This window comes from Garra rufa, chromosome 10, assembly GCF_049309525.1.
Source record: "Garra rufa chromosome 10, GarRuf1.0, whole genome shotgun sequence".
NCBI classification, from domain to species: Eukaryota; Metazoa; Chordata; class Actinopteri; order Cypriniformes; family Cyprinidae; genus Garra; species Garra rufa.
Genome location: NC_133370.1, coordinates 29,638,462 through 29,665,618, shown reverse-complemented (window position 1 = coordinate 29,665,618; position 27,157 = coordinate 29,638,462). Strand labels below are relative to the sequence as shown.

Below are 27,157 nucleotides of genomic sequence, written 5' to 3'. Positions count from 1 at the left end.
AATGTGTTTTTTGATAAACTTAACAAACTACTTGCCCAATTTATTTGGAATGACAGGAGAGCTAGACTTCGCCTTAAATTACTACATTTACCCTATGACAGGGGAGGGCTTCAGCTTCCCAATTTTAGATGGTATTATATGGCCGCCCAGCTGACTTCAGCATTAAACTATTTCCATACAGCACCACCTCCGGCTTGGGTAGACATTGAGCAATCATGCACTCCAGATTTGCCATTAAAAATGTATTTATACTCTTCAGATGTGAAGTCCATAAAACGGAACACAAGAAATCCCTTTCTTAAAAATACGATTTCAGTTTGGCACGCTGCTCATAAATATATTGGTGATATGCCAGAACTGTCCCAATTCACTCCTGTTTGGGGTAATGCACAATTTATACCAGGCAAAAAAGACGGAGGTTTTAAGTTTTGGAATGCAAGAGGCATTCAGAAAATTATGGATCTATATGAAGATGGAGTTTTACTTTCATTTCATGACTTATGCCAGAAATACTCAATCCCCAAAAAACATTTTTTTAAATATTTACAGTTAAAAAGTTACATGTCATCAAAAAAGGAACAGATAAGCTATATACCATCTTTATCAAAATTAGAGGAAATAACTCTTAAAAACTTAGAAGGAAGGGGGCATATATCTATGTATTATAATTTTTTGGTTAAACACAGCCCTGAATCAACACTAGATAAATTGAATGCCTGGAAATTGGATATGCATGAAGATATTGATGAGGCAGACTGGAACGAGGCATGTTTAAAAGCACAAATGCAAACAATAAATACAAGGTTTAAATTACTTCAATATAAATGGATAATGAGAACCTACATAACTCCCGTTAAACTTCATCGTATGTCTGCTAACATCCCAGATGTGTGCTCTAAATGTCGGGATGAGAGAGGAACATTGTATCATTGCCTTTGGGGATGTCAAAAAATACAATACTTTTGGAAAAATGTTATTGAATGTATGTCGAACATGCTCGGTGAAAATATTCCTCTGAATGTTAAACTTTGTATACTTGGTATATACCCATTGGAGTCTACTTTGAAACAGACTAAGCTCATAGATTTTGGCCTCCTTCAGGCTAGGAGAGTTATTGCATTGAGATGGAAAAGCATGGATGTGCCATCCTTGAAAATGTGGAAAAAAGAGATATTGAACTGTATCGGAATGGAGAGACTAACATATATTGCAAAGGGCAAGCAGAGAAACTTTGAGCGGCTTTGGGAACCATACATGAGTATTATGTAAATGTGAACACAGCCTTTATTGGACATTGTACTGACTGCTCCTTGGACATTGTAAATACTGTCTGTAACTAATTTATTTATTTATTTTTTTATTTATTTATTTATTTTTTTTTGTGTGTGGGGTTTTTTTTTTATTTTATTTTTTTTTATTATTATTATTATTATTTTTTATTATTATTTTTTTTATACTTATTATAAATTGAGCATGTTTGTAAAGAGTGGTGTGTTTTTGTATTCCAGTTTAAGTATTGTTTGTTCTGTGGTTATATGAAAAGTCAATAAAAAAAAAAAAAAAAAAAAAAAAAAAAAATAATAATAAAATAATTTGTAATATTGGAAAAAAAAAAAAAAAAAAAAAAAAAACTGTGAACCAGTATGCTACAAATGATGATAAGAACATGGTTCATGATGATAGCAAAATGTTATTATTGCTTCCTTTACATCCACCACTTCTGCTTAAATGTCATTGTTACCTATCTGTACAATTTTTGTGTGGATATTGCTTTGCTGGTGACTCCTGTTATAAGACATCACTCTTAAGTGCTACATAACTAAGAATCAATAAGGAAGACGGTGCCCAGTTGGCACATGCATTCACAGTAACCCTCTGCTAGTTTGGATTTTAAGTTTACAGAATTGAAAGGGTTACACTTTAAAATCAACACACAGACACATACACACAAAATATAAAATGTTGCCATCCAGTTTCATTTGTTAAAATTAACTATATTAGTTAACATGACCAATAAATAAATAGCATTTATTAATGTTAATTAATATTAAGCTAAAAAAGTATTCATATATAGTTTATGTACTGTGAATTAACATGAACATGAACACAGTTCATGTGGGTGTACAGCAATACACAATAAAGTGCTCTATAAACTCTTCATTCTTTAAAAATCAAGTTGAGTATTTTAACGGGGTGATATATATTTATAACTGATCTTAAAATTATGGTTTTCAGATGTTTTGAAGAAATTAACAGTAACGTTTGTTTTGTTGTCAAAGTTTGTCATAATTTTTTATTATTATTATTTTATATTCAATAAATAACACTATGTAAATATTGTCTATCAATGAAGATAAATTGATCATGCTAAAAAGTTGTATTTTTTTTAATCTTTTGCTATGTGACTGAATAGGACAAGTTCATGGTACAGTTAAGTAAAAAATAAATAAAAAACAACAACTGCAAAATACGAACAATGAAAGACTAAGTGACCCTTTATATTTTCTCAAAATATCAGACTCTCAAAGATCAGACATATTTATGTAATTAAAATACATATGTGCATTTTTTGTTCAAAGATGGTCTGTAGGATGGCTCTCTACTCTGTCACCCTCTCTGCCTCTCACCCCTCCCCCCTGCAATAATGAGCTTCTCTGTGCCTGACTGAACGCACACACATACTGTAGAGACATTCACCAGAGTGACAGCAGGTTTCTGAGTTATTTTTTTAATTTTCTTTAATTCATTGAAGCTTGTATAAAATTAATATTTCCAGCACTTGCTCAGAATGATTAGATCTCTGTGTGAAAAAAGTTTTAAAGAGTTTGGATGCTGCACTTTAAAGATATAAAAAATTAGGGTTATGTTTTTTACTATATCTTTAAAAAATCACCACGTCAACACCGTTCGAGATATGCAAAATCCGCTCGCAATTTAACATCTTCAGAATCTTCTCTTCATGTTAAAAAAGTTTGGTGTGAACAGCTGGTTGTTCTTAGGAGTAGTGTGAATTTGTTTACTACCTGATTTTTCAAAAAATCCACCTTCAAATCAAAATAGCCGGCTTTCTGTTGGTCTTAGCTAATGAGTTTGATTTAGAAAGTTGTCCAGATTGATGAGAACAATATATGTACAGAGTTTGGTGACTGTAGGAAAAACTAACCCCCCAACTTTTGTCAAAAGATGGCGCTATAGAGTGCCTGCTCCACGCCCATTTATGACCTTTTGCCAGTGTCTAACTATCATTAATATTGATGTGTGTGTTGAGTTTCATGAAATTCTAAGCATGTTATCTGCCTCGAAAAGACAGGAATGTAATTTTAAAGTTTGTCACGTTGCCATGGCAACAGCATTCGATTTATCATCGACCCCTTTACATATTCTTATCGGCCGTGTTTTGACATGATTTTGATGAAGTTTAAAGAAAATCGAGTAAAATTAAGAGGCTGATTTCAAAGCATTTTGAAAATGACACGTTTCCTGCTGCCAGTTGGTGGCGCTATAACTTTGACTCATAATAGTCACATTTATGGAATCGGCATCATACAAGGAACAAACTGGTGAAGTTTCATCAGAATCAGGCAATGTGTGCAACAGTTATTAGACACTTCCTGTTTCTCATTTCTCGCCATAACTTTGTCGCCTTGCCACGGCCAAACCGTTCGAGATATCAAAAATCTCCTCGCAATTTAGCGTCCCCAATGTCTTGAGATCATGCTGACCGAGTTTGGTGACAATCCCATGGAATTCCTGGGAGGAGTACGTTAAATTCCAGAGCATGCGCTTTTTAAACAGCCCTAAATATCTCACTTCCTGTTGCGTGGAGCCCATGACATAGAGTACAAAAGTTGTTCAGCTCGATGAGTTCTATATGTGTACCGAGTTTCATATGAGTACGTGCAAGTATGTGTGCGCAGTACATCAAGTTTTCAAACTGTGTTCCAGGGGGCGCTGTAGATGCCCTGAACCACGCCCGGGTCCCAGCCTCTGTGGCGTCCGGACGACGGCAGATTCCAACGTGTGTGCAAATTTTCAAGAGTTTTTGAGTATGTTAAGGCCCCCAAAAGTGCCCCAACGGTTGAAAAAAAACAAAAAAAAAAAAAAAAAAAAAAAAACAAATAAGAATCCTTAGAAGAACAATAGGGCCTTCGCCCTTTTGGGCTCGGGCCCTAATAATCCTTAGAAAAACAATAGGGCCTTCGCCCATTCTGGGCTCGGGCCCTAATAAGAATCCTTAGAAGAACAATAGGGCCTTCGCCCTTTTGGGCTCGGGCCCTAATAAAAGTCTCAGGTGTCCCCAGAATGTGTCTGTGAAGTTTCAGCTCAACATATCCCATAGACCATTTATTATATCATTTTGAAAATGCCCATTTTGAGTGGAAGCAAAAACACACTGTGTTTGAGCATGGCTCTTTAAATTAAAATGAGCGGCTGCTCCCTGCCCCCTTTTCCAAAACAGGACTGTGCCTTTACAGCTCATACATCAGACACTCTGCCAAAAAAACATCTGTTTGGTTTAGATTATCATGACTATTGCGCTGAAATCATGGTTTTTAAACCATTTAAGTTTATACTTCTGATTTAGAGTTTAAACTCTCTTTTATGTCTAATTGCGCTTAAACTGTAAAATACACACAAGTTTATGTTAAAAACACAAGAGTTACAAAAACAGCCAGTTATGTTTGTGAAGATAAACAGCTGGAAAAGAAATTGAATATTAGATCTGTGTGGCAGCAGTGTAATATACAGTAAATAAATCAATAAATCCACTGCTCTCTCGCCTTCTCTGAGGCTGGGACTCTAAATAGTGTTCTGTGCAGCCAAAAACAGAACAGTTTGCATGCTTTGCTTGAACTTTTGCCATGGCATTGGAACTGATACACCATTGTTGCTTGCAAAAACAACATGATGGCGTGGTGGGTGGAAACATGCAGATTACAGAATGGTAATATTATAATAAGATCCCCTTACCACGTCACGAGAGGAGCGAAATCTGACACAGTTGTTTTTTCACATACTTGCAGAACAAGGCTTTCCAAAACAAAGTTACTGGTTTGTCCTTATTCACATTTTCTGGGATGGTAGACACACTGGAGATGCGATTATAGTCAAATTTTCATGATATGTCACCTTTACGATGGTCAAGAGAAAAATAACATTCCAGCAAAATAAAGACTAAAGCTAGAGAATTATAGCTTCATATTTAAATGATCAAAATCTATCCTTTAATATTAGAAATTGACCCCACAAAAATTGTTTGTGTTCATGTGACAAGCTGTAATGAGAAATTTTGACTCTGAGGTAAAAGAGTCATCTGGGTTCATGAGTAGATGTGCATGTTGCAGACTGTTTCACCATCTCATTACTTCTGCAATACCCAGCCTAATGTAATAATATAATTGCAAGTTAATGAGAAAAACACCCTGATTCATTACCTATTTCCTACTTGATAGGCACACAACTGCTGCATTATGCCAAGTGAAAGCGCTCATTTAAAAACGGACAGGCAGCAAGAAGGCCCTCAGGCCGACTGTGTAACTGATGCTGTGGAAGACGGCTGATATTCACTTATATTAGCTTATACAACACTGTGTTCTCTGATAAGCACCTATTCAGAAGTACAATGAGTTACTAAAATGTCACAGAATTTTCTTGTACCCAGAAAACATTCAGTTAAAGCAAAAATCATTCAGACACCAGATATAATTTTTTATATTTTTTTACTAGTGGGTGCAGGATAGTTCATTAACATAAGTGAGGATAGCAAAATAAAGTAAACAGTGACATATTATACCTAAAAGTTCTTCATACAGTGAACTACCAGTAAAAATTTGGGACCAAAAATTTGATTTGACACTTTGATCTGACCATGATTTGTTACATACCTTTCTATCAAAGTTATCGAACATCATCAAGATGAATTTGAGTTCTTTATTACCTTTTTTTCTAAACTATAGCGAATAAACTGTGTTAATGTGAGTAATGTTGAAGGTGTCTGAATGAATTTTGGTTTGACTGTAACCTAAAATTAATTTCTGCAGTTACATTCATTAATAATTAGGCCAAAATACAAAGATAAGTGTTTAAACCTTTACATATATGTAAATATAAAAAAGGATTTTTTTATAAATAGATAACATAAAAATATAACATTTTTAAGAACTTAAAACACGTTTATATTTTTTTTAAATCATGGAGACTCTTTTTTGTCTTTGACCCAATTATATATTTTTAGATCATAAACAGATAAAAAAAATAATTAATGTGAAATGACAGTGCAAAAAATGTTAATGGTAAAGTGTGAGTGTCTTGTTCCAGTAAAGGCCAAAAATAATAAGATGAGCGAATGAAATTTAATATCTACAAGTGTCACGCTGCTCAGGAGGAGCAGAGGATTTATTGCAGTCAGCTGCCGAACCTGACAAGTTATACTCTGACTGATGTCTTTTCAATGATTCAAATCAGGTTACAGTCTTTCCTTAGATAGAACAAATACATTCTTCTTTCAGTCATTTTTGACTCTGAGAGACTCTACAGCACTGTGGGGTCATTTTATGTTCAAGCTTGTTAGCTCCAGAAGTGGCACTATCATGCCACAAGAACATTTACAGTTTTGGCAGAATGACTGAGGTTGAGTAAAAAAAAAAAAAAAAAAGTAGTGCAGTGCCTGAAGTACAAAAGAAAAACAGACCTGAAGTATGTCCTGTGTACAAAGAGGCCATACAAATCGACTAAGAAATACAAGCAGCTGAACGCCTCTGGTATTCAGAGGGGCTTTGAAGTTCTAATAAACAGTTAGACATCAAGCTTATAACCTGCCACAGGTTATGTGCCACCTGGTTACACACAAAAGGACGCACCGACACCAAGAATTGTTGTTTGTGTGAGATTTACTATAAGTAAGATTAATAAGCATAAACTGAAAGTGCATTACCAATTTTTTTTTTAGTTTGTTTAAAAATGTGTTGAAACTATCATCATTACATGTAGACTAAACTGTATTGATTCAGTAGACTCAAAATGGATTTACACATGTACAGTCGTGGCCAAAAGTTTTGAGAATTACATAAATATTGGAAATTGGAAAAGTTGCTGCTTAAGTTTTTATAATAGCAATTTGCATATACTCCAGAATATTATGAAGAGTGATCAGATGAATTGCATAGTCCTTCTTTGCCATGAAAATTAACTTAATCCCGAAAAAAACTTTCCACTGCATTTCATTGCTGTCATTAAAGGACCTGCTGAGATCATTTCAGTAATCGTCTTGTTAACTCAGGTGAGAATGTTGACGAGCACAAGGCTGGAGATCATTATGTCAGGCTGATTGGGTTAGAATGGCAGACTTGACATGTTAAAATGAGGGTGATGCTTGAAATCATTGTTCTTCCATTGTTAACCATAGTGACCTGCAAAGAAACATGTGCAGCCATCATTGCGTTGCATAAAAATGGCTTCACAGGCAAAGATATTGTGGCTACTAAGATTGCACCTAAATCAACAATTTATAGGATCATCAAGAACTTCAAGAACAGAGGTTCAATTCTTGTTAAGAAGGCTTCAGGGCGTCCAAGAAAGTCCAGCAAGCACCAGGATCGTCTCCTAAAGAGGATTCAGCTGCGGGATCGGAGTGCCACCAGTGCAGAGCTTGCTCAGGAATGGCAGCAGCAGGTGTGAGCGCATCTGCACGCACAGTGAGGCCAAGACTTTTGGAAGATGGCCTGGTGTCAAGAAGGGCAGCAAAGAAGCCACTTCTCTCCAAAAAAAACATCAGGGACAGATTGATCTTCTGCAAAAAGTATGGCGAATGGACTGCTGAGGACTGGGGCAAAGTCATATTCTCCGATGAAGCCTCTTTCCGATTGTTTGGGGCATCTGGAAAAAGGCTTGTCCAGAGAAGAAAAGTTGAGCACTACCATCAGTCCTGTGTCATGCCAAGAGTAAAGCATCCTGAGACCATTCATGTGTGGGGTTGCTTGTCATCCAAGGGAGTGGGCTCAGTCACAATTTTGCCCAAAATCACAACCATGAATAAAGAATGGTACCAAAACACCCTCCAACAGAAACTTCTTCCAACAATCCAACAACAGTTTGGTGAAGAACAATGCATTTTCCAGCACGATGGGGCACCGTGCCATAAGGCAAAAGTGATAACTAAGTGGCTCGGGGTTCAAAACGTTGAAATTTTGGGTCCATGGCCTGGAAACTCCCCAGATCTTAATCCCATTGAGAACTTGTGGTCAATCCTCAAGAGGCGGGTGGACAAACAAAAACCCACTAATTCTGACAAACTCCAAGAAGTGATTATGAAAGAATGGGTTGCTCTCAGTCAGGATTTGGCCCAGAAGTTGATTGAGAGCATGCCCAGTCGAATTGCAGAGGTCCTGAAAAAGAAGGGCCAACACTGCAAATACTGACTCTTTGCATAAATGTCATGTAATTGTCGATAAAAGCCTTTGAAACGTATGAAGTGCTTGTAATTATATTTCAGTACATCACAGAAACAACTGAAACAAAGATCTAAAAGCAGTTTAGCGGCAAACTTTGTGAAAACTAATATTTGTGTCATTCTCAAAACTTTTGGCCACAACTGTACAGTGGTACTGAAAAGTTTATGAACCCTTTCAAATTTTCTATATTTCTGCATAAATATGACAAAACATTGTGATTTTTACACAAGTCCTAAAAGTGAAGAAAAAAGAGAATCCAATCAAACAAAAGAGAGAAAAATATATACTTTGTCATTTATTAAGAATCATATTATCTGTGAGTGGCAAAAGTGAGTGAGTATTGGCTTTCAGTATCTGGTGTGACCCCATTTTGCATTTTTATAAAAATGTTTGTGGGTTTCCTCCTATAAACAGCTTGCTTCAGGTCCTTCCACAACATTTCAATTGCATCAAGCTTTGACTCAGCCATTCCAAAACATTAACTTTGTTCTTCTTTAACCATTCTTTGGTAGTGTTTGGGTTTTTTGTCCTGCTGCATGACCCACTTTCTCTTGAGATTCAGTTCAGAGACAGACATTTTCCTTTTAAATTTGCTTTTAAAATTCAGAATTCATTGTTCTATCAATGATGGCAAGCCATCCTTCAGCAAAACTGGCCACCACCATGTTTCATAGATGGGATAAGGTTCTTATGCTGGAATGCAGTGTTTTCCTTTCTCCAAACATATCGCTTCTCATTTAAACTAAAAGGTTCTATTTTGGGCTCATCCGTCCACAAAACATTTCTCCAATAGCAGTCTGGCTTGTCCACATGACTTTAAACAAATTGCAGACTTTATGGAGAGCAGTGGCTTCCTTCTTGCAACTCTGCCCTACACAGCATGATTATTCAGTGTTCTCCTGATTATGGACTCGTGAACATTGATATTAGCCATACAGCCAATGTGAGAAAGACCTTTAGTTGCTTAGAAGTTACCTTGACTATGCATTTGTGGAGTCTGAACTCTTTAGAGACAGGTTTGTAACCTTTGGCTTTTTTCCTGGTTTGGGAAAAGCACGTAAAAGTCCACCTACTACGTTTGTGTGCATATCAACGTAGTAGGTGGACTTTTACGTGCTTTTCCCAAACCAGGGAAGTGACGTCGACGTGTCGCCATTTGTAGTTTTTGAGACTAGTAGGGATCGGGTAAAAGTTGGTTTTAAAACACTCATGGTGGACTTACAAATTTTCCGATGCAGCGTTTTGTGAGTACATACCTACTTACACTACTGTAGAAGATTGGTAAGATTACTTGCACGTCTAGTGGTGAAATTTACGAGATACATCACATGTACCATCTACGGCAGTAGCAAGCCATTCGAAAATATCTCCCTCAATGTTTGACTAAGGTAAAAAAAAAATTCGGATGGGGTATTTACATGGGCTTCGGAGTGCATAGCAATGAAGTCAAATCTACTCCGAACCATCCCTTTAAAGGCGATTTTCTCAATATTTAGATTTTTTTGCACCCTCAGATTTCAGATATTCAGATAGTTGTATATTTGGCAAATATTGTCCTATCTATACATCAATTAAAAGCTCATTTATTCAGCTTTCAGATGATGTACAAATCTCAATTTCACATATATTTTAGTCTCATTTGTTTGAATGGGTCCTCTTTGTCAACTCTCTGGACCTGCATGAAAATATGAATCTTTTGGAATATATTTATGCAGTAAATTCTAAAGGATTCACAAACTAATAATTTTATCCAGCAAGGATGCATTAAATTGATCTGAAGTTATAGTAAAGATATTTATAATATTACTAAACTTTCTGTTCATCAAAAAATACTGAAAAAAATCTATATTATGCTTTCCACAAGAATATTAAGCAGCACAACAGTTTTCAACATTGATAACAAGAAAGTTTCTTGAGAAGCAAAATCAGCATATTAGAACGATTTCTGAAGGATCATCTAGGATCATGACACTAAAGACTGAGATAAAGGCTGCTAAAAATTCATTTTTTCCATTACAGGAATAAATTGTGTTCTAAAATATTAAAATATTTTACAGTTGTTTTAAATTGTAATAATATTTTACTGTTTTTAAAGTATTTTGGATCATAAACGTTGGGACTGCACATAGTATTTATTAGCTTGATTAATAAATGAACCATTGCACACATTATAACATTTTTTTTATTATGTATAAAGGCTACAAAGACATTTGTTTAGTTTAAATGTCATCCGCTGGCTCTGAAACCTTCAACAATCAACAGTGCTTTTAAAGTCTTTAAACATCATAAACACGGCTATTCTGGATCTAAAAACGTCCAGTAGTCAATGTGTTGGTGCCAAGCCATAACACATAGGCTTAGCGTCTTTGACAGTCCCATCAGGGCTAAAAACAGTACCGATCTGAAGCATGTTCAAAGGGAATCCCAGAACTTCCATTAGCAAATGGAGACAAATTACTACCAGGTTAGATATCAAATAACTTTCCGATGCTCATGAACCGTGAAAGTGCACGTCAGATGCCATCATTAGAGCAAATGGAACGACAATAAATCAGCAATCAACATTTCGAAATGTGACATGAAATACAGTCAGTAAAAGCACTGCTGAAATAGAGTCAAATTAATAAAACAGTTTACACTAGGTATGTGCTAAAGACTCCATTTGCTCACAGTCAAACAAGATGTGCAACAGGATGACAGGTTCGAAAACACCATCAATACATGCAATGCTGAGACTGACAGCTTTCTCCAGGTCTACCCAGATGGAAAGCCTTCCTCTCACCTTTCCACCTGCTAACAGGTCTCATATTCCTCTGCAGTTGTGCAACTAGAGCTAAAAGCTGTTAGGTGTTGAGAGTAACTCAGCGTGGATGGTGGGAACCAGCAAACCCAAACAACAGCAGCTTGCCAGTTTTTAATGGAAAGAACGCTGCTTATTCAAACAAACAATGCATTACCATAAATTCAGTATGGCAGAGATTCATTTCTAATGAAGATACTGTGAAACAGATATGATGCATTAAACTGCAAATGGTGAAGCATTCAGAATAGCCTGTATTGGACATGAAATAGCCCATATCCGATCGCTGGACATGTGGCTTTGATGGACATGTGTCACTAGTTTGACATGTGGCCTGTGTTTGGATACAGCACTCAACCAAAATACAAAAGCCCTGCTGACACGTGTACTTAACAGATTTTGTCCATTTCAAAAGATAGTTGTAATAAGCAGAAAACCTTTGGGGGATGAAGTTATTCCTAACTTTCTTAGACAATTCTGGATTTTCTATCAACACTGTGATTTTATTTATGAAGACACTTATGATAACATTATTAATAAATCAGCTATTTAATCTGGTTCACCTATTCACAATTATATTTGTATTATTTCATGCTTCCTCCTGTGACAAAGCCATGGTATGCAAACTCACATACACTACTGTAATATGTTTAGTGCTGGTAAGTTTTTGAAAGAAACTCACCAAGGCAGTATTTCTTTTCAGTAAAAAAAGCAATATTGTGAAATATTATTACAATTTAAAATCACTTTTTTTATATATTTAAATACATTTCCTGCAATGGCAAAGCTGAATTTTCAGTAGCCACTACTCCAGACTAGTGTCATGTGAATCTTCGGAAATCATAATGTATTGATTCAGTACTATAGAAAGATTTTTTTTTTGTTATTATAAATGCTGAAAACAGTGGTGCTAATTAACATGTGAAAACTGTGATTTTTTTTTTCCCAGTTTTTTTTTTAATGATATCTGAAATAGAATAAAATTATTAATGTCTTTTGATCAACTTAATGCATCAGGTAATTTGAACCCCAACATTTTAAATGGTTGTTTACAATACTGTGAAACATTTAATTTTTTCAGGGTTTATAGTTGTTGCATAAATCTTGTATACCTCAAAATATGAATAGAATGTCCATTTTATGGGTCAAATTATTCCAAAAACCATTAATCCGTAAAATCGTACCGATCCCATATATTTGAGTGAATATGATTTTTAGGTAACAGAGTGTTTTCATGATGTGTCATCAATCGACCATATTGGTGGCAATGAATGTAAACAATGCCACTGAACCAAACAACACTCAAATATTTTCAGGGTTTCTGCAGATATGAACAAGTGAAATTTAAGACTTTTTAAGACCTTTTTAATACCACCTTATATGAAATTTAAGACCGAAACCTGTAATGGAAATAGATATTATATTACATGCATATATGTAATATTTAATGTGTTTAATGTAAAAAGTAAACACAATTTCATGGCTGTCATAAATTAAATTTGTTACTACGATATACAGTGAACTTTTCATATCAGCAGATACTATTCCACACAAAATATCCCCATAAAAGTACCACTAGAAATATCTGATGTAAAAAAATAATTCTGAAGCAATATTTTCATCAGTGCACTATTAGCTTTTACATCTTAAATCTGCATATTTGATTTACCTTTATAAAGGCCTTTTTTTTTTACTTTTGAAATGTATGCATTAACTTTGAAATTTATTTTATGAATTTATCAATAAATTCTAAATGGCTGTTAGCAGTGAGATTACACAATTTACACTGCAAAATTAAAAGTGAGATTAATGTTTTAAATACATTTATTGATTTATAAATATATTAATTAGAAATGTTGGGTGTGGAGGCATACTTTTAAACACACTAAACTACCAGCAGGTAAGTCACTTTATGAGCGAGTTATTTCAACTGATTTGAGCAAAACGCTGAATCATAGCAGAACGTTGCTAGGAGAATACTTCTGCTGCGATCCTTGCTTGGAACTATTTTCGTTGGTGAAACAGAACAAAACAGTAAATATTTTGTCTAATAAGTAACTACTTGACTAACTACTTGTTTATTGAGCTACAATTAATGTAACATTTGTAATTGTGAGAATATTCAGCAAAAAGCTCACTTGTTATATTACTGAACTATATCATGCTATAAATAAACTATACATTTTAAATTTTTACCTCAGTTTGTTTCTTTAGAGTGCTGTTACATTCATTTGTTTTAAAGTATGTCACAAATAGACCAGAAATACACTATCCATTATCAATTTCTGTTTACGTTGAATGTATTAAAATATGAATCTTTCTTGCCTTTCGATGCTTCGCTAGTTGTTCTTGTCACTTCAGTTTTAATCAGGCAGTTTGTTCGGTCAGGCAAGTAAAAAAAAAAAAACATTTTAAAAGTATCTCCAAGGCTGGCGGTCAGCTAGCTCAACCTATATTTATTATTATTATTGAGAACATTATATATAGAAAAAGGTATTTTGACCTGTATTCTGCTACTGCGATTCTGTATGAAGACGCAGTAACTTCCGCAGGGGGAGAAAAAAAAATCTACAGTTGTTAGCAACTGGCCTTAGCCAAGCCCTATATTCAGTTTTTTCAAGGTAAGTATCGCTAAACTTGCACTTCCCCATAGCTAAAAAGTTAAATCCATTTTACTTCTGCGGTACAATCCGAGAGAGACTCGCGCCAATAACAGAAAGCTGATTGGGCTATAGACCTTTCTCACAACTTCCGTATTTTGCACCGGAAATACGCAATTACTGTGTAAACCTATTTCCGCCCCAGTATGCCGGTAACCAGTTAAACAACAAAGATGACGAAAACATCGAGCAAGATTGTTTGTAACATCAAGACCACGACTGTTATATTGCTTTAATAAAGTTGTACATGTCCTCTATACTATCCATACATAACCTTATAACCCTAGTCCTCGGTCTAAGTGGACACACTAGTAATTTGTTAGCCTGATTGCTCTCTAACGTTAGCTACGTTACTTACCTTGAAAGTTATGGATAAACGGGACGTTCTAAAACGCTTAAAGTTTCTGTCAAACCTTACTTGGAACAAACACTAACTACTATCAAAAGAACGAGCCCTTATTCCACAGATAAAGTGAATAATATCACGTTAAGCGTTTTCTCCCCCAAATAAGCCCATTATAAGGAAACAGTTTAACGTGGTTTACGTATCTCAACAGCGACCAGGGAAAACCAAACTTCTGTTAAATTTTTACTTATAATAAATACTTGCTGCTGTCAAAAGAACGAGCTCTTATTCAGCATATAAATTTGATCGCCCCCCATAGAAGTCCATTATAACAAACCACGTTAAGCTTTTTCCTTAATGGAGTTCTATAGGGAGAAAAGCGTGATATTATTCACTTTATATGCTGAATGAGAGCTCGTTCTTTTGACAGCAGAAAGTGTTTATTATAAGTGAAATTTAACAGAAGTTTGGTCTTCCCTGGTCGCTGTTAAGGTAAGTTAAACCACGTTAAGCAGTTTCCTTACAACGGGCTTCTATGGGGGAGAAAACGCTTAACGTGATATTATTCACTTTATCTGTGGAATAAGGACTCGTTTTTTTGATAGTAGTTAGTGTTTGTTCCAAGTAAGGTTTGACAGAAATTTGGGGTTTCCTGGTAGTTTTTTACGTACATTAAGCCACGTTAAGCGTTTTAGAACGTCCCGGATAAACTCTTAGTGGAAAAATTTATATGTTCAGTACTTCCAAAAATTCTCAAGACTAACAATTACTCTGAACAACTTAAGGTCCAGGTCCAGTAATGTAAATGAATGTGCTTAATGGTAAAATTACAAACTGCACAAGTGTGTATGGTGTTCACTAGTGTAATTTATTCTGAGTTCGGATTAATAGTCTGTGCTGTAATGGCTTTATTTTATCTTGTCAGACTGATTGTGTTTTAAGAGCCAAACTTGCACCACAATATGGCAATACTCCACTTTTCAGAGGTTTAAAAGTGAGGCAAATGGATCATAAAGCACCTGTCAGTCATATTAGAGAAACAGCCAATGCAGGCACACACTGTTGACCCAATTATGCAGCATTGCCCATATGGAGGGCCACTAGAGGGGATGAACACAGAGGGTGGGCCGCAGGGGCGCCGCTCGCAATTTTGGGCCCTATGACAAAATATGAGGTTGGGCCCCCGCTACCACACGAAAGCAGATCTCTGGGGGCCCCTAAAAGGCGTGGGCCCTTAGAATTGTCCTAACTTACCCCCCTTTAGCGGCGCCCCTGGTGGGCCGATTCACTGAACTAAGGCCAGTAACTTTGATCCCATTGCTGAAAAGGAAAAGTTCCTCTGTGATTCTTGACACCTGTAGCTTGTTTTAAGGAGTTGGATCATTCGTGCGCTATTGTAACTTCATGGCTGTTCAGTGGTGATGAAGTAAAATGCAGTGTGCTCTGGAGCGCGTGCATGTGTGCAGTGGATGGACATAACGATCGCGGGGTGTGAGTGCGTGCGCAGCGGCTCCGGTTCGCTCTCCTCCGGCTCGACATGTTAAATTCAAGTACGTAAAAAAAAAAAAACAGTACTCTTATTTAAAATTCTTTGTTTTATTGAATCCAGTCTTTCTGAACTCCTACATATTCATAGTTATCCCTTAAGAATATTAATGAGCATTTGACAATAATCATGTACATCTGCACCACCCCCCATGAGATGGCTATCTTTTAAAAAAGAAAAAAAAGGCTTATCTTAGTATTTTTATCTTGTTTCTAGTCAAAATTTCTAAAAATTCTTAAATTAAGGCGAGACACTGCCAGTGAATAGGGTAAAAAAGACAATTAATAGTTATTGCTTTACTGACCCAGTTGATCGATTACATTGATAATATGAAATATGTGTTTATTTGCATACATTTTTAGTCCAGAAATCTAAACACTGGATGAAGTCAGTTTCAAAATTCTTGTTTAATTTTTTGACATAGTGTCAAATGCTTTTACAGAGGGAATTTGGGGTATATCATTTCATCACTCCATAATTCAGGAAAAAACTTTGAACAGACAAAAAACATGTATTTCTTACCATTTTGGGGAGAAAATGTTGTATAAAATCAAGCTAATATGAACAAATCCCTCTGCAAAAACCTTCAGGATATAGACAGAATACAAATGTAAAGTGTGGTGTGTGTAAGTGCTGCTGAAGTGGAGATTTATGGCTCAGTGTAGGAGAAAAAAACTCTTGGCCTTAAAAATATGTATTGTAATTGAAATCTATTGATACAAATAGATAAAGTACTATAAAAGAAACACTTATCAGTGATGTTTGGCTGTTTTCTGAAAAAACACAAAGGCCTAAATCTCAAACTTCACAGCTGCATGAAAAAAACAGCGTTTTTGCCCGTAAGATGTATTTAAGATATTTAATCTTGTTTTTTTGCAAAATGCACTTAATTTAGTTTTTTCTCCCTGGAAACAGTTAAAATTATCTGGCAATGGGGTAAGTAAAATATTTTTAAATCAAGATGCATTTTAAATGCATCTTAACTTAGGAATTTGTAGAAATTTTCACTAGAATCAAGACAAAAATACTAAGTAAGATGCAGCCACTGTTGTTCAAGAACATCCAATCAAATGTGAAGTTAAAGTTAATTAGTCAGAGCAGCTGTAATGGTTCTTGATTAAAGGGGGTGTGGTTGATAACGACTATTCATTTGCAGAGTATAAATAGCAGTCCAAGGCCTCCTGAAACTATGCTCAGTTGTTTAGTAATGGCAGGAAAGTGGCATTTATGTTATTTCCAAACACTATGTGTTTTGGCTAGTTCTTTTTGCAGTGCTCTTCCTCAAATGGGTTTTCCAGCTCAGAATCCTCAAGCTCTGATGTTCCAGCCGTCTGACCATCGGTTTAAACAGTCAGCTCAACAACAATCTGCTCAGCAGGTTCCTCAGAAGTTTCAGCTTCAGCAGCCAGTGAAGGCCGAGCCTGTTGACAAATGTGCTGTAGCTGATTATGAGCAGATCCAATGTGGACAACCTGGTATCAGTGGTGCTGAGTGTGAGGCTATCAACTGCTGCTTTAACGGACAACAGTGTTACTATGGGAAAGCAGGTAAGAGTTTCGAATCTGATGAAATTTGGTTAATGTTTGTTACCCACATTAATCTACTCTTGTATGTCATTCCAGTGACTGTCCAGTGTATTAGAGATGGTCAGTTTGTGGTAGTGGTGGCTAGAGATGTTACGCTGCCTCGACTGAGTCTGGATTCGGTCCGTCTAGTGGGTGGAAGTGAACCACCTTGCGCTCCTGTGGACTCTACACCTTTCTTTGCTATATACCAGTTCCCTGTCACCGCATGTGGCACGAGCATGATGGTGAGGAGATGCTTCTGGCTTTATTCTGCATGGATTATGATGGGCTGGATGCCAACAGTGTTCATATTTGCAGGAGGACAGTGGATATGTGGTGTATGAAAACAGAATGACCTCCTCGTATGAAGTAGGCGTTGGTCCGTTTGGTTCCATCACGAGAGACAGCCATTTTGAGTAGGTGACTCATACCCTTTATCTTAAGTACCATCTCTGACAAACTCTACAAGTTGACCGTTTGTTGTCCAGGCTTCTCTTCCAGTGTAGGTACTCTGGTACTGCTGTGGAAGCTCTGGTTGTGGAGGTCAACAGTGTTCCTGCACCTCCACCAGTAGCTGCTCCTGGACCTCTCAGAGTGGAGCTTAGACTGGCCAATGGCCAATGTGTCACCAAAGGTTGCGCAGAAGGTAAGACTTGTCTTCAATCTTAAAGTCCAGGTTGCAGTGGACTGTGGTTAAACCCCAGTGTTCCTCAGGGGATGAGGCCTACACGTCCTACTACGGTGCTGCTGATTATCCCGTCACGAAAGTCCTGCGAGAGCCTGTGTATGTTGAGGTGCGCATTCTGGAGAGGACTGACCCCAACCTTGTCCTGATGCTGGGACGTTGTTGGGCGACATCAACCCCCAGTCCACTCAGTCTACCCCAGTGGGATCTTCTGATTGATGGGTGAGTCTACCGACAGTCTTTATCCAGCTAGTCTGCTGTGAGGAACTCTCTAACTGCCTCTTTCCTCTTCAGATGCCCTTACTATGATGACCGTTACCTGACCGCACTGGTTCCAGTGACTAGAGCGTCTGGTCTTCAGTTCCCAACCCACTACAAGCGCTTCGTTGTCAAGATGTTCACGTTTGTTGATCCAGCATCACTGGCTCCTCTGCAGGAAACCGTATGCTCTCAGCTCTTCCTGAACCCCTAATATTACTCTTTAATGGATTCTATGGCTTAACCCTTTTCTCTTTCAGATCTTCATCCATTGCAGTACAGCGGTGTGCCATCCCTCTTCTGGCTCCTGTGAGCAAAGCTGTGGCAGGAAGAGTAAGTGCACGCAGTAACTATTTCCACTTGATTTGTGACTTCGTGGCCTTTCTCACTACTTTTTCTCCTTTTTAGGGAGAGATGTTGCTGTGAGGACCTCCACTATTGGACAAACTGTTTCCAGTGGAGAAGTGAGATTGGTTGTATGATTGACTTGTCTTTTAATAAACCATGTAGAACCTTACACTGTCTCAGTGTTTCATGCCAAGCTACCTAAAGTTGCTCGTATATTTGCTATGTAAGATCAATTGTGACTCCAAATCTACCTTCAGTCATTTGGTGCATCAACCATTGGACCTGTTTTGGTTCTCAATTTGGTGTTGTCAAAAGGTCTTCTAGACCCCCTTCCCTTAAGATCTGGTTCAGTTAGGGTGACCAGATGAGATTGGTTGAAATTTGGGACGGAGGGGGGGTGTAATGAATAATAAAGATAAATTTCATGTTTTTATTAATATAAGTAGCCTACATATAATATAGAAGTAACGTTAGGTATTTTTATACTTCAAACTGAAGTTAATGAACCAATCTCTTTTTTTTTTTTTTTATTAACAAGTACATATAAATTGATATAGCCTAATATGTAGGCTATAGAAGTATTTTGAACACGGTCCCTCGACCGGTCTGACTTCTTCACGCGACTTCTGCCTGCACTTTCAACTGTCCTAACGGCTGCTGCAACTTGCGCTCTCTTCATCTACTCTATAAAGCAAAAAGGGGACAAAAAGGTTGTATTGTCTTTGTGCATATAGCCTAGATGAATTAGATAAATTAATAGAAACAATATAACTTTAAATTCACACTTGAGCTATATAGCCTACCGCAGTTGTGGAGGCTCGACATCAGCATATTTTGCAGAGCTTTTCACTGCTGCCAGCACTCCCATCTTTCCCAGGATGTATTTATGGAACTCTGCACAAGTCATTAAATTCATTTTTACTTTGATTTCGCTGCGGACCAGTTTAATTTTCGGGACAATTAGAGCGGGATTCGGGACAGCAGCTTAGATTTCGGGACGTCTGGTCACCCTATTTATATCCTTTATCCAATTTGTTCCTCTTTGTGATGGAGTTTTCCTCCACGACTCTTATCAGGTCGGCAAAAGTTATCTTTGGCAAACCAGTGAGGGAAGTTGTGTAAACTCTCTCCATTTTAAATTACCCGGCTTTCTGCTGTGTTGACATTACACAGAAAGTCTGCATACCCTGCGATTGCGTATTTCCGGTTTCTGTGAAAAAGGTCTATTGCATGTTGGTCTCATTTGTAGTTTAAATACAGCAAATTATATTTGGAATAGTGAAATAAAGAACTACAACACCACAGAAACAAAAGAGAATTTAAATGAGCTTTAGAGGTAGCGTTATATGGACATCGGAAAAATAAGACCTGTGTGAAATTATTTAAGACCTAGAACAGCGAATTTAAGACTTTTTAAGGCCTAAAATTTTGATTTTTAAATTTTAGACTTAAGACTTTTTAAGACCCCGCGGAAACCCTGATTTTACTGATTGTTCTTGCTGAAAATGGTAATTTCTTGTCATGTTTCGGCTGTACTAATTGCTCTGACCGAGAAAAACATTTGGAGTGCTATAGACTGCCAAAAGTTATAACAAATCAAGGAGAATAGTGTTAAAAACTGTCTGAGGAACAAAAGGTGTTTGTGGTTGGCCAAACTGAACCAGGATTTCCAGGGCAAGAATTCTGACAACATTCGTGTTTGTTCTTATGATTTCATTTAGGTGAAATATTACGTTAATATCTTAATTAACACTGCTCATACATATCTTTACCACCTATTCACTTTAGTTTGTCAAAATATTGTGCCCTTTCTTGTTTATTAAGTCCTTCTTTATATGATTTAGCAGCTTCTAAGCGTTTTTCCGGGGTTTAGACAGCAAATGAGCAGAACAACGAATTCAGCAGTACATTAACCGTGCAATCCATGCTGTTGTTTACACCCAAGTATCGCCAATATGGCTGCGCTATCAGTTAACCGCACTGTTAGACATTTCTGTAATTTCTACAGATTTTTTACTGTATATCACCCAGTATAATACAGCAAATTCCATTTATAGTAAATAACTGTAATTACCTTTGCATCATGGGAATTGTCTGTGATGTCAAACACCACATTTTCTGTGTGTGTTTTTAAAGGCAACTCAAATGAAGCATCACAAAGGACAGGAGCAGGCCAGCCACACTGAGATAATTCATGGTAAGAGATGAATTCTCTTCACTTCACTATGATTTTGAGAGGTTTGTGTATTCCATATGGAGTTTGCCTTTTACAAATTTCTATTTTCTTGTTTTTTCAGGGAACAAATTTCTCTCTGTAACAAAGTGGATGGTGAGCAAAGGTGGCCTGTTTTGGAGCAGCACCTGGAATATGCAGATGATGTGTATTCTTTAGGTGCATATAATAATTTTTCCCTATTATTTTTAATGTTGCCTAAATATTCTTTGTAAGGCTAAATCCAGAGGACACAACATAATGCACTGCAAAAAGTCAGACAGGTGAAATATTGAAGATGAACTGTTCCAACATTGAAAGACTGTATTTTTTGTATTTTTGTTATATATGCAGTATTTAAATAAAGAATTTAATATTTTCTATTAATTGTGTCTGTTTGAATTGAATGTCAGTAGTACCTAAATTAAGTTACTGTAAAAACCCTTTGAAATGTCTAACAGTGTGACCAAATCGGGACATAAGTGCCAACCCTCCATTCTGGAGATGAAAATCAGGTTGAAACGACCTTGTAGTTTGAATTCATTCATTCTCTCAAATGATTTTTTTTTTTATAGGTCAGTATTTAATAATAATTAAATAATGACTAAATGTTTTATCTGACAGTGCTGAGTCACACTAATAAGCAAGGAAAACACACACAGTACGCTGGAGAATATAACCATATGAAACTTGTTGAATAGATTAATTCAAATTAATGTTTTGGTACATAAGCTTTTATTTCATTAGTTATTCAGTCTGTTTTGTCCCTAAAGACTCAAGCATAAGTAAGTGGCATGCCTGCTGCAGTAGCTTATAGTGCAACAGATACATGCTTAAATACTGACGAAGGAAAATATCCATTGCACAACTAGGTGAGTCAAAACTGATACTGGATCTTGCTTTAATGAAAATGCAGCTGCTGTCTGAGACATGATGGACCATGTAGTCCAAACACACACACACGAATGCTCATTACCCATCTTAAAATAGTAGGAAAACAAATCACCGCATGATAATGTTAACTGGCGCAAATCAGACTCCCCTGATTTATAGTATACAAATGATTTCAAGACACTTTTTTGGAAAGGAACGATTCTTACCAAGCTTCCCCCGTGACTCCTCAAGCTTCTGTATTTGATTTTCCAAAAAGATCATCGTAATGGCGAAGGCCAACAGAGCCAGGAGCTGAAACTTCGGCGGCATCTTTATTCTTAAAAGCCCCATCAAAAAATCCAGCACAGAGAGGACATGCCGTGACCGAGAACTTTATGACACACAGTTCATGGATGCAAACAGCAGTGCTGAGCTGCTATTTCATGATTGCCACAATCGAATGTAAACACTCAGCAAACTACACTACAATTAACACTTACTACAGAAACAAAAACAGTTTTCGCATAAAATGTTGTATGCTTATTAAATCCGCACTGCTTAGACGATCCTTCCCTTGAGTAGCAGCTGTAGTGTACGTTCAGTTGTTGTTAAATCCAAGGAAGTATAGGCACGTTGTGTCAGTGCGCATGCGCATTCGTCGGTTTTGACGTCAGTGGGTCAGCTGTCGCTCTGTGACTGGAGAATCTCACTTCACTCAAATTGTCCAGACAAAAACACATAATATTTACAACCAACTCTCCATGTATACATACAAATAATTTCTATTATTAAAAAAAATATTGCATGTAAATTAGCAAAATATTACATATGAAGGCAAAATAGTTGAGCCTTATGTTTGTTCCCTGTCTTGTTATGTACATTTTCGCAATAAAAAAAAATGAAGGCAAAATAAATCAGATTTGTTCAAACAATTTCTAAGCCACTGTACTTTTAAAGTAATCATACATTAATACACGTCTCATTTATTTATTTATTTTTACGTTCAGACTTTTATTAATAAGCTCAGTGCGTGTGATGTGACGCACTTCCTGCTAAACGAGTGGAAGAGAGACACTCATGGCGGGGGAGGTGTACTTGCTTTGGTTACTGCCGTTATTACAAACGGTAGGTGAATAAACCATATCTGTATATTTTCATCTTTGAATGTAGATACACAACAGTGACATGTAATTCACGTGTTTTTGTAAAATATGGAGTATTTAGGTTTTAGGCGCTGGTTAGCCGGCTCGCTAATGTTAGCAATGACGTGGCTCAACCGGCTGATAGTGTAAATAATGTATTGCGAATCTATAATGTCGCAGATTTCATTTTAGACTGTGAAATTAACTTTGCACTTGCTTCAGAAGTCCGAGACCAAATTTTGCGTATGATCTGTAATGATTAAATTCTAAAACGGGTATCTAGTTTACCTGCAAAAATGAACTTGTTAATATACACTTTTAAAATAGACATTATGGTCATGTAAAATATGTTTTAATTTACGTTTACACATATGAAAGTATTATTTCTTCGCTGTTTTGGAGTTTTTCCGGGAGTAGCTGATAGTGCTCATAACTAGGAAGTAAATCCACCAAGTGCTGTTTCAGTTGCATTATATATAATCCATTATGGGGTATAAAAATTAAATTAAATCAGATTCTTAAGTCATTGTAATTAAAATAGTCTCACTGTTATTTTAGTATCATTTAGATTATAACAGTATTATGACAAGTACTGTGAGTATTATACTTGTTATTATAGTTATTATTTTGAAACGTTTTGAAAAGTTTTTGTATAGTTTCAGTTTGCGTTTTAATTTTAGTCCGTGTTTAATTTTTAAGAAAAAAAAACACTACCAGTCAAAAGTTTTTCTAATTTTTTTTAAAGAAGTCTCTTCTGCTCACCAAGCCTGCATTTATTTCATCCAAAGTACAGCAAAAACAATACCTTTTTTTTTTTTTTACTGTTTTAAATAACTGCTTTCTGTTTGAATATATTTTTAAATGTCATTTATTTCTTTGATCCAAGTTAAATTTTCAGCATCATTACTTCAGTCTTCAGTGTCACATGATCCTTCAGAAATCATTCTAATATGCTGATTTGCTGTTTAAGAAACGTGTGTTGTTGTTGTTATTATCAATATTTAAAACATTTGTGTTCATTTTCTTTAGGATTCTTTGAGTAGAAAGATCCAAAGATCAGCATTTATCTGAAATAAAAAGCTTTTGTTTCATTATACACTATACCATTTAAAAGTTTGGAGCCAGTATGATTCATTTATTTATTTATTTTAGGAAAGAAATGATAGAAATTACCACTTTCATTTAGCAAGGATGCTTTAACTTGACCAAAAATTATGAAAAGGACAGTTATAATGTTACAAAGGATTTCTATTTCAGATAAATGCTGTTCTTTAAAGAAACCTGAAAAAAATCTACTCCACTGTTTTTAACATGATAATAATATTAATAATAATAATAATAACAAATGTTTTTTGACCAGCAAATCAGAATATTAGAATGATTTCTGAAGGATCATGTGACTGGTGTAATGATGCTAAAAATTCAGCTTTGAAATCACAGGAATAAATTACATTTTAAAATATATTCAAATAGAAATCAGTTCATTTAAATAGTGAAAATGTTTCAAAATGTTACTGTTTTGTTGTACTTTGGAACAAATAAATGCATGCTTGGAGAGCAAAAGAGACCTAAAACGTAAAAAATCCTACTGTTCAAAAATTGTTTGTCCAGTAGAGTATAGTTTCTATTCATTTTTATTTCAGTTTTAGTTATTTAAGTACATCAAGTTGAAGTAATGTTGCCTTTATTTGATTATTACTATTGTTTGTAACTAGGAGGCGAGACGTGTCAACCACCAGCTGGCTGTAAACATTATAGTCTTGTTATCATAGCTGTGTAGCCAGTGCTTGCAAATTTCTGCACCTGTGCTTTACCCTCAATTTGCCTTGTTCTTTGACATTGCATTTGAGGGTCATAAAAATCAGAAAGCAGCTGAGAATTTCCAACAGGTTTGAGGTGTAAGTGCTTAAAGAATTGCATCCACTGCTTGCTTGTTTCATGTCTAAAATGTGTTGAAAATCTTCCCGGCTTAGTTGGCGTCTTATGGAGCGGAGCTCTCCTCTGAGGCCTGCAGGGAGGTTGGCTTCTCCAGCAATCTCCTGTGCAGCTCCTGTGATCTCCTGGGTCAGTTCAGCCTGGGCCAGTTAGACCTTCCCTGCAGGCAGTGTTGCCAAGAGGAGGCTCAGCTGGAGTCTAGGAAGGTGAGTTCAGCTTCTGGGCCAAATCACAAGGTCATTTTCTTACAGTGAACATGAAGTGCTGGAGCTTATATAAAGCTTTCCTGCATTTTACCCACCAAACCGTGATTTTTTTTTTTTAAAAGCACAAATATTTGGAAACTTGATTATTCGCTGTCATTTCAAAACTGATATTTATCTGTCTATGTGAAAATCTGTTTGTATCCAGATTAATGTAAACTTGCCTTTTTTTTTCTTTGACAGCTCTATCCAGGAGCCATCCTTGAGGTCTGTGGATGAAAATTGGGGAGGTTCCCTCAAGTCCAAGGTAGGTTGAGGATTTGTCTCAAATTTTAGGAATTGATACTTCGTAATTCTTGTGTTACTTGATGATAATGCAAAAATGGCGTAGAAATGTAGTAAAATAAGGAGGTTAATTTGAAGTGCTTTAAATGGTGTTTTTCCTGTGGCAGCTGTTATAGCAGTTCAGCTGTTGTGTGGTACATCAAAGTGTTTACTTTTGCACTCCTGTTACTAAACAGTCATTTCTGTCACTATATTTCCATTCAGCTTTTGTCAGGAGTGACAAGCCAAAAATGTTCAGGGGTCTTCAGATCAAGGTAAAGATTTTAAAAATATATATATACACACTACCAGTACCAGTCAAAAGTTTTTGAACAGTAATGTTTTTTTTTATATATTTTCTGCTCACCAAGCCTGCATTAATTTGATACAAAATACAGCAAAAAAAAAAAAAAAAAAAAAAAAAAATTATATATATATATATATATATATATATATAGGTCCTTTTCAAAAAAAATTAGCATATTGTGATAAAGTTCATTATTTTCTGTAATGTACTGATAAACATTAGACTTTCATATATTTTAGATTCATTACACACAACTGAAGTAGTTCAAGCCTTTTATTGTTTTAATATTGATGATTTTGGCATACAGCTCATGAAAACCCAAAATTCCTATCTCAAAAAATTAGCATATTTCATCCGACCAATAAAAGTGTTTTTAATACAAAAAAAAAGTCAACCTTCAAATAATTATGTTCAGTTATACACTCAATACTTGGTCGGGAATCCTTTTGCAGAAATGACTGCTTCAATGCGGCGTGGCATGGAGGCAATCAGCCTGTGGCACTGCTGAGGTGTTATGGAGGCCCAGGATGCTTCGATAGCAGCCTTAAGCTCATCCAGAGTGTTGGGTCTTGCGTCTCTCAACTTTCTCTTCACAATATCCCACAGATTCTCTATGGGGTTCAGGTCAGGAGAGTTGGCAGGCCAATTGAGCACAGTAATACCATGGTCAGTAAACCATTTACCAGTGGTTTTGGCACTGTGAGCAGGTGCCAGGTCGTGCTGAAAAATGAAATCTTAATCTCCATAAAGCTTTTCAGCAGATGGAAGCATGAAGTGCTCCAAAATCTCCTGATAGCTAGCTGCATTGACCCTGCCCTTGATAAAACACAGTGGACCAACACCAGCAGCTGACATGGCACCTCAGACCATCACTGACTGTGGGTACTTGACACTGGACTTCAGGCATTTTGGCATTTCCCTCTCCCCAGTCTCCCTCCAGACTCTGGCACCTTGATTTGCGAATGACATGCAAAATTTGCTTTCATCCGAAAAAAGTACTTTGGACCACTGAGCAACAGTCCAGTGCTGCTTCTCTGTAGCCCTGGTCAGGCGCTTCTGCCGCTGTTTCTGGTTCAAAAGTGGCTTGACCTGGGGATGTTTCTACTCCAGACTCAGTCCACTGCTTCCGCAGGTCCCCCAAGGTCTGGAATCGGTCCTTCTCCACAATCTTCCTCAGGGTCCGGTCACCTCTTCTCGTTGTGCAGCGTTTTCTGCCACACTTTTTCCTTCCCACAGACTTCCCACTGAGGTGCCTTGATACAGCACTCTGGGAACAGCCTATTCGTTCAGAAATTTCTTTCTGTGTCTTACCCTCTTGCTTGAGGGTGTCAATGATGGCCTTCTGGACAGCAGTCAGGTCGGCAGTCTTACCCATGATTGCGGTTTTGAGTAATGAACCAGGCTGGGAGTTTTTAAAAGCCTCAGGAATCTTTTGCAGGTGTTTAGAGTTGATTCAGATGATTAGGTTAATAGCTCATTTAGAGAACCTTTTCATGATATGCT

General features: G+C 36.5%; 3 protein-coding genes across 3 annotated transcripts in view; 2 read left to right on the top strand and 1 right to left on the bottom strand.

Moving 5' to 3' along the window:
* hs2st1a (heparan sulfate 2-O-sulfotransferase 1a) overlaps nucleotides 1-22,356 on the bottom strand; it is a 57,657-nt gene extending 35,301 nt beyond the window's left edge. The window contains exon 1 of the mRNA XM_073848665.1: nucleotides 21,971-22,356. Within this exon, the coding sequence (XP_073704766.1) occupies nucleotides 21,971-22,094 (124 nt within the window). The 5' untranslated portion in view covers nucleotides 22,095-22,356. The remainder of the gene's footprint in view (nucleotides 1-21,970) is intronic.
* On the top strand, nucleotides 16,735-18,534 carry LOC141343661 (zona pellucida sperm-binding protein 4-like). Its single transcript, XM_073848244.1, has 6 exons — nucleotides 16,735-17,349; nucleotides 17,425-17,612; nucleotides 17,686-17,783; nucleotides 17,856-18,013; nucleotides 18,082-18,274; nucleotides 18,347-18,534. Exons 1-6 carry the CDS (start codon nucleotides 16,992-16,994, stop codon nucleotides 18,522-18,524), a joined length of 1,173 nt encoding a protein of 390 aa, XP_073704345.1. The 5' UTR covers nucleotides 16,735-16,991; the 3' UTR covers nucleotides 18,525-18,534.
* A 424-nt stretch (nucleotides 22,357-22,780) lies between the features above and the next one.
* The window catches only part of selenof (selenoprotein F), a 9,371-nt gene continuing 4,994 nt past the window's right edge, over nucleotides 22,781-27,157 (top strand). Inside the window, exons 1-4 of the mRNA XM_073849540.1 lie at nucleotides 22,781-22,868; nucleotides 24,859-25,026; nucleotides 25,267-25,330; nucleotides 25,573-25,622. Coding sequence (XP_073705641.1) covers nucleotides 22,821-22,868; nucleotides 24,859-25,026; nucleotides 25,267-25,330; nucleotides 25,573-25,622 — 330 coding nt within the window. The 5' untranslated portion in view covers nucleotides 22,781-22,820. The remainder of the gene's footprint in view (nucleotides 22,869-24,858; nucleotides 25,027-25,266; nucleotides 25,331-25,572; nucleotides 25,623-27,157) is intronic.